The 8038-nt window shown below is 45.4% G+C and overlaps 1 protein-coding gene across 17 annotated transcripts in view; it reads left to right on the plus strand.

The window, feature by feature from the left end:
* The window catches only part of FoxP (forkhead box transcription factor P), a 335444-nt gene extending 327950 nt beyond the window's left edge, over window positions 1-7494 (plus strand). For 14 of the 17 annotated variants that reach the window (XM_033467566.2, XM_033467551.2, XM_033467554.2 and 11 more), the window contains 3 exons: window positions 769-844; window positions 1583-1695; window positions 2534-7494. In XM_033467566.2, the coding sequence (XP_033323457.2) occupies window positions 769-844; window positions 1583-1695; window positions 2534-2783 (439 nt within the window). In that variant the 3' untranslated portion in view covers window positions 2784-7494. The remainder of the gene's footprint in view (window positions 1-768; window positions 845-1582; window positions 1696-2533) is intronic. The other 3 variants (XM_033467552.2, XM_033467558.2, XM_033467563.2) reach the window with 1 other exon arrangement.
* Window positions 7495-8038: the final 544 nt, after the last annotated feature.

Below are 8038 nucleotides of genomic sequence, written 5' to 3' on the forward strand. Positions count from 1 at the left end.
ACGGAGGTAAGCACAGGTAAGCCTCGGTGCCGTTTATAAGCCACGACGTCGTTTCCGCGACGTGAACTCGAAGAGCAAACACAGGCTCCTCGATCTACGTCCGCGCGACCACGATCCACGGAAACGGGAGCGCTAATTTTTCTCAACAATTTGTCTACACACTTTTTTTCTTACCTAATCTCGCTCAATCGCAACCAAGTGCCGATCGTTGGACGAGCGAGTGATCATGGTAAAATGGGTAAGAGTCTTTCGAGAACTCTTTTCTCCGATCTCTTTTTTATATATCTCTTTTTATATCTCTCTTTCATATTTATATATATATATTTATATATCATATTCGTGTATACATTTCTTCATATTATATTCCTCTACGATCTATCTAAATCTATCTCTTTCCATTTTCGCTCTCTCTCTCTCTATCTATCTATCTATCTCTATCTTTCTCTCTCTCTCTCTCTCTTTCTATCTTTATATACCTTTACATATTAAAACTCAGTCACACGTGCACACATTGTACACACGAAGCTCTATCTTTACCCGCCCTTTCCTCGCCCAAACAACCCCCGCACCCAACGAACCCCCAACCGAATATTACTCTCGAGAATTTATTCCACCCCAGCCCCCCACCCCCGTATACATCGACACAGTACTAAAATAAAAATAAAGCTTATCTATATATATATACACGCGTTTCTATATTTCAGAAATTCACAATTCACAGGCGAACTGCGACGATCACTAATCGAATTTTCTCTGTCGATCATGTAGGGGTGTCCCGTCGAAGAGTCCGACCTTAACGCACAGCCCGACCATGTACGGTGACGCTTTGAACGCCAATCTCCAGGTAACTGTTTACGATTAACGCCTGCGCCACGTCGACAGACTGCCGCGATTCTGTTTAAATTCTCGCCAGTGCTCAATGTCTGCAGATTTCAGAAGATTATTCGTCGAAAGTATGATCTTTGGAAATTTTCTGATCTTCAAGTAATTTATAGCTCGTACAAATCATCGAGATCTAGAAACCGTATTCTTTAACCCTTCGCACTCGAAGCCATTTTAACTGTAAATCTACAACAATCTTTTTGACATATAGTGTTTCCATTTCACATGACAAATGCATTTTGTGCATATGAGATTGGGTTTTGTGACTCATACAGAGGCTTCGCTTTTAATGATTTCTTCAATTTCAACTTCGATGATATAAAAATGATTTTGAATCGTGATATAACAATTTCAGTGGTGCCTCGGAGTCACCACTCGAGTGCAAAGGGTTATATTTTTGCTGTAGCCTCGGATGAAAAAGTTAAGAAATTGCAGTCTGTAATTTTTGTTCGTCGTTGCGGATAATGGCAGAATTAAAAGAATAGATTTTAGTTGGCGACGTTAAAATATTTCGCGTCGTTTAGTTCTGTTTTATGGAACGATCTTCTGTTTTAAACGATGTTTCTTAACTTTCGTCCGCTAAACGTACGATCGTGTACGCAGAGTCCGCAGTCTGTTGATTACCATTAACGTATCTTCCGTAGTCTCAATGATAGGTGATCGAACGACTATACTGACTAACGATCTAATGCAATTTGAGTATTTCCAGGCGGCACTCGGGGACTCTAACATGGGTTTTCTGAACAACACGATGTGCACGTCGACGACGACGAGCCCCGACAAGGAGCACGTGTTAACCCACAACGACTTAATGTGAGTGGAAATCGCCTACGCCTAATCTGCAACCCATTTTCTTCAATTGTTAATACCACAAATTGTTCTTCTCTGTGTACTTTCTCATTTACGCCTTCGAGACGACGAACGCTGAGGAAGCTTCGTTAAGATTCAGTAACACTTTAGAGCTGTCAGGAAGCTTACCATACCCCGTTGACTACCAAGTCGAATAGTCGAGCAAGCTCGATCATGCGAAATCATCGCGTATTACCGAAAACGTTCACGGTACGCCTGTCGTTCGAAGCTCGACAAAGCGACCAAAAAAAAATCGTAGATCATGTTTTGAGGTGTCGTTGCAAAGGAAATACTTTAATCTAAAAGACTGTAGCAGTCTCAGTCGCGAGAAAAATGTTTAAAGGCTTCTAGAGCTCGATCATGCGAGATCCTCGCGTATTATCGAAAACGTTCATGGTACGCTTGTCGTTTGAAGCTCGACAAGGCGACTAAAAAAAATCGTAGATCAAGTTTTGAGGTGTCGTTGCAAAGGGAATACTTTAATCTAAAGGACTGTAGCAGTCTCAGTCGCCAGAAAAAATATTTAAACGCTTCTAGAGCTCGATCATGCGAGATCCTCGCGTATTACCGAAAACATCGTCGGTACGCCTTTCAAAGCTCGACGAAGAGGCAAAAAAAAATCGTAGATCAATTTTTAAGGTGTCGTTGCAAAGAGAATACTTTAATCTAAAAGCCTGTAACAGTCTCAGTCGCGAGAAAAAATGTTTAAACGTTCCTAAGCGATCCTACCGATTAGAATAAACGTTACCGATTCTGAGACGCCGTGAAGTGAACGAAAGCCTGATGTCTCGTTGTGCCGTAGGTCACCGTTGGATGAACCAGCCGTGCACATAAAGCAGGAAGGCCAGAGCCCGGAGGGTGGGAAGCTGACGAGATTAATAAAACGGGAGCTGGTCGACGCGCCGGTGGAGCCGGAGGGCGAGGACGACCAGGTGGACGAGAGGGAGTACCCGGAGAGCCACGGGCACGACTCGGGCCAGGACGAGGACATGGCGGAGGACCTGTCGATGGCGCCGGACATCATGACTCCCGAGGATCAGATGGAGGCGTAGTATCGTTCCTCGAGCAGCGAATAGGTTCGAGCTGTCGCTTTGAAGCCGGCGAGCGAGCGAGGAACGCGGACTGGCTCGTCACTTCCTCGCGAGCGGATCCGTAGAGCCGACGACGAATAAGCCGGGGAAAGAAAAAAGAACGGGCGAGCATTTCTTGGGAGAGGAAGCCAAATCGAAGAAAAGACGATGGAACGCCCCCCTCCCCTAGGACCATCCTCCACTCTCCTCCTTCGTGACAGACCCGCTACTCATCATATCCGACGCCGTGAATTTTCGAAACGGTTTCGACTTCTCGAAAACGGTGTCACGCAGAAAGGTAAAACGTATAGAAGATAACGTGTCGTCGACGACGACGACGACGAAGACGCAGGCGAAGAAGAAGAAGATGAAGAAGAAGAAGAACGAACGAACGCGGAACACGGTGCGCGCAACGTAGTCTGTGCGCGAGATCGGTCGCGACGATACGTCGACGAGAGTCGAACCCTCGCGATCCTTTGATCCATATCCTTACTCAAGCAATTGCGAACAACGATGTATTTTCTGTTCTCTCCTTCCGTTTCATTTCGGAACCGCGGTTATATCTATATACATATACATACAAATATATACATATAAATATGTATCTCTCTCTCACACTCTCTCTCTTTCTCTAACTCTCTCTCTCTCTCTCTCTCTCTCTCTCTCTCTCTCTCTCTCTCTCTCTCTCTTTCGTGTACATTGCATTAGCGAGTAAATGAAGAAGGGAAACGAATTATATCCGCAGGCGATAAATCCTTGGCAGACAAGGAGAGCAAAGAGAGAAGACCCCGTCGTCGTACCTCGTTTCTTACTTCCGGCGGGCGCGCGCGTGCATTAAAACGCGTTTAACACGCGCGTCTCCGCGAGTTCGTGCGATTAATAATTAGCTTCCGGGGCGTTCGAATCGCCGTTGTCGACGAACCCACTCGGTTCCCGATCGTCTCCCCTCCTCTGCGTTTTATCATTTCCGTGCCGACGAGAAAAGACACACGCGGCCGAGTCTCGAAAGTCCGCCCCGCCCGGGACTGAGCTAATTAAACGAAGTGAGATCGCGCGAAAGGCCGCGGCGGTGCCGGGCACTCGCGGGAACGACTGACACATTTAGCCTGTAATGTAATCGCGCGGTACGTAACAATTAAGCAATCGTGAGGATCAAAATCTCTCTCGCGCGATCGCGAGCCGGTGTCTGCGCGCCGATTCGGCGGCCCATATCAGTGACGCGTTTCAAACACAGGGGCCCGTCCGCTGCTCCTAGCGCTGTGTATAGTTTAGAGAACAATTAATTCGTAAGTAGTATCACACGGTGGTGTGTCCGCGCGAGGAACAATAGAGGGACGCGTGGGAACGCGCGCGCGCGCGCGCTCGCGACGGTGTTTTTCGACCGTGAGAAACGTTATCGAGAGGTGTCTCGATATATTCGGCCGCGAGACATCGAGGATCGGGAGGTAGGAAACGAGACGACGCGGAGAGGGAGCGGACGGAAGGCGAAGCGGATGGCGCGAACACTTATAAATAAATTCAATTACTATGTATGCATATACATAAACATATATTAATACGTATACGTATCGGAATTATAAGAAATTAGATGTCGATGGCCCCTCCGATGAAACAAGACACCCCCACCCACATCCCCAGTCCCGCGTAATCAAGCTCGGTTCCGAATTTTCGAAACGGGACTGATGTCCGATCGTCGTTCGGACAGAAGCATCGCGTCCAAAAAAAAAAGAAAGGGGGCCGCAATCGTCGAACTTCTGGGCCCCTGGAAACACGAGTTCGAAAGCGAGCTCCGGTCGATGGCCAAGACGCTTCTCGAACGCGATGATCCACGCCTCGTTATCGCCGACGATCTATCGATCTTGTGTACATCGCCCGACGACGCCGCGCCGCGACGCGACGCGACAGCCGCACGTTCTAGATCGCGGCGACAGGAAGACTCGCTCGACCGTGTGTGATATATTCCGTTCGAATCGTAGGAGTGACACGTTTGTTTGTAATATTTTTGTAAATTAATTAGTTCCCGAGAACGGTAGCGCGTGTAGATAGTCCGCAGCTCCTTCATCGCGGAGGAGGTGTGCTTTAATCGGCGAGGCTTCCGCCGCTGCGTTTCCCGTGCGCGATCTTCGACAGCCCCGCGATTCCCAGAAACCCAGCTAATTGGGGAACAGCCGTTGCTCTTGGATTTTTAGATAGATAATCTGTCATTTAGCATTTCGGAATTATTGTCGCTGATAATTTTTGATAATTCACCGTTTCTGAGCCGCCGCCGCGCAACGATCTGAAATCCAAGAACAACCACCGTTTCGTTTATCCACGTCGTCGTACCTGTGTTAGTTATTCTGTCCATTCCGGTTGTAAAATAGTTAGACGTTTAAGTTTTTCGCGCAGAATTTCTATAGCTTGGAACACCATCGTCATTCGTCCGTCAATCGTCGTATCCTCCCCCGTTTTCGAATCGTCGGGGAGACCCGCTTTTTCTCGATTAGCGTGAACGTCGTCGCGGCGGTCAGGCTGTAAACGAACAACGAGCGAAACAAACGGAAGAAGGGGGTGAAAAAATCGTGCGCGGCCGGTGCAGACCTGGGCTCGCTTTCACGTAATGCTACATAATTACATAATCTAAGTCTATATGTATTGTGTATAATGGATTAAGGACTTGATATACCATAGAAGAAGACTCTCCTGTAAATAGTTGAACTCGTCGAGGCATTAGGGATTTGCGAACATTTGCGTACATTTTTCTGCGGATGAAGTGAGTTTTACCGATAGTGTGGTATATAAAAGTCTATACATAAATATATACGTACACACACGATCAGACAACACGGACAACACGTAACTACACCACAGGAGATGAACCACCGAACGAATGCGTTTCGCGTATCCCGGCTGCATTTAATTTTTACTTTTCAAGAAAACGAAATCTCGAATTTTCCCGAGGAACGAACACGACGGCGACCGTCGATTCTCACACGAGCCGGCAGCTCGATTAGGCCGAAGAAAAAACTTTCTCGTTTGTTCTTTCTTTCTTTTTTATTGTTCTTTCTTTTTTCTTTTGCTTCGTTTTCAATCGAAAACGACGAACGGGTCGCGGACGACGATCGCGCGGATCCACGAGCAAGGGGCGAACCCAAAGGCGAATCGATCGATCCGCCGCGATCGGGACGATCGATCGATTACGCTCGAGATCAGACGAGAATTATAAAACAAAAGGATGTTGAGAGAAAAAAAGAAAACACGGGAAACACATTAGCACGAGACGAGAGGAGACCGTAACGACGTTTTTTCGTTTTCACGAACTTTTGTATAGTAGGCCGCTGTTACCTTGCGAATATTCTCTATATTGTACATGTTTAAACGTTCCCTGTTATGTTTGTTGTATATTTCGGATAGGTCTGTAAAGAGATGTTTAAATTTTTTCGTACGCGAGCGTGGGCAATGCGGACGAGGGCGGGACGAGGAGGCTCGAAATCCGAACTATCGCGGTTTTCACACTCGGCCGGATAATACTTCGCGGATGATGATAATTCGCGGCGCCAGCGGTTTTGTTTTTCTTTTTCTTTTTCTTTATTTTTTTTTTCTATTCATCCATCTCTCGAGTCGACGATCAATTCATTTCGAGGCAGAATTCGTTGAAGCGCGGGGGTAGGGGGGAGGGCGCGTTTAACGCGGCACACCGCTGTCATATCAGATTATTCTAGGGGTATCGGACTGAAACGGCGCTTTAGATGTTTAAAAAACAGATCCTTTGATTTTTCCTCGCGGAGAGAACAGGCTGGTGGGGAAGTATACACCGACGAACAAACTTTCTCACGTCTCGGGACAGAGAGGGTGGACTGTCGATCGCGGGGATCTATTTTTTCAGACACGGTACACATCGGGGACGCGTGTTTCTCTCGGACCGATATTTTTGGCATCGCGCTCGTCGCTTCGATCGTGATCGCGAGCGTCCGATTCGCATTAACGAATCCTTCAGTATTATCCTGTGCCGTACGAGAAAAATAAGGGGGGAGGGGCGGGAGGGCGGGGGGAGAGGCGGCGTGTGGCGATAAAAAAGGGGGAACGAGAAAAAAATCGGAACGAAAGCCGAGGCATAAAACGGGGAAGTTCTTGAATTGCGATCCGAGCTCTTTAGAATTAAATTCGACGAAAATTCCTAGAACCTTATCGTCTGGATTTATTTTATTAAGTATTGTATGATAAGTTGCCTTGTAAAAATGTACCGATTTTACCAAGAAAAATTAAATGTGTTACTGAAAGAAAAACCAACCAGTTTGAGCTGTTTCATCGAACCTTTTTTTCTCGCCGGCAGAAAAAAGGTGGCGGAGGATCTAGCGGTTTTCGGTTTTATCGATTTAAGTAGTGTAATTGTAAGTGATCGAGAGCTATATAATTTTCACTGTACTTTCTTTGTATAAGACTGATACATCGTTTTGTATAATGCTTAAAATGATGAGGAAAATACGATCCTGTTAGGTACGACAAGATTTATACACGTAAATCGATGTGTTTCACGATATAAATGTGTTTAGAAATGACGGAAAAAAAATGGACTTATATCATACTGTACATAGAGGACTTAAGGAATCGCATTTTCTAGCTCGAATTAAGCACTAGGAATAAGTCTTTATCTAATAGAATCGTCTTGAAAAGATAATAAAACAGCAATTCGTGAACATATTGAGGATCCAAAGCTGTCTAAACTGTTTGTTTCCGAACTCCTTGTTTGTCATATTTAATAAAAGAACTGCAAAAAATCTCATTCTTTCCTTGAGACTTCCATATTCGTCGGACAGTTCTTCCCGATTCAAATAATCGAGTACTAAATGCTTTGACCACATGTCAGAAATAAGTGTCGGTTGCTGTTCTACAAGAAATGATTTACAAATCTCAATCTAACTGTATTAAAAAGTACATTCGTTTCGGATAATCGAGTATAGGCTGTGCAAGGTGCAGTTGCGATAACTTTTTGGCCAAATGGGGCCGCCATACGTGGCGATATGCTGAAACTTCTCCGACGGCTACAAGTTTCAGCATTTTGCTACGGATGGTAAACACGATTAGTCAAAAAGTTATCCTAAATCTGATATTTCAGAGAAAGCTTCTTATTCAGAATCGAGTATTCCGTATACCTTATCCATATTTCACGATTTTATAATTACCGAAATAATGTTATTTTGTCGTTGTTATGTTATTTTAATACTCCAAAAATTACTCCATATATATATTTTTGATTC

This window comes from Megalopta genalis, chromosome 4, assembly GCF_051020955.1.
Source record: "Megalopta genalis isolate 19385.01 chromosome 4, iyMegGena1_principal, whole genome shotgun sequence".
NCBI lineage: Eukaryota > Metazoa > Arthropoda > Insecta > Hymenoptera > Halictidae > Megalopta > Megalopta genalis.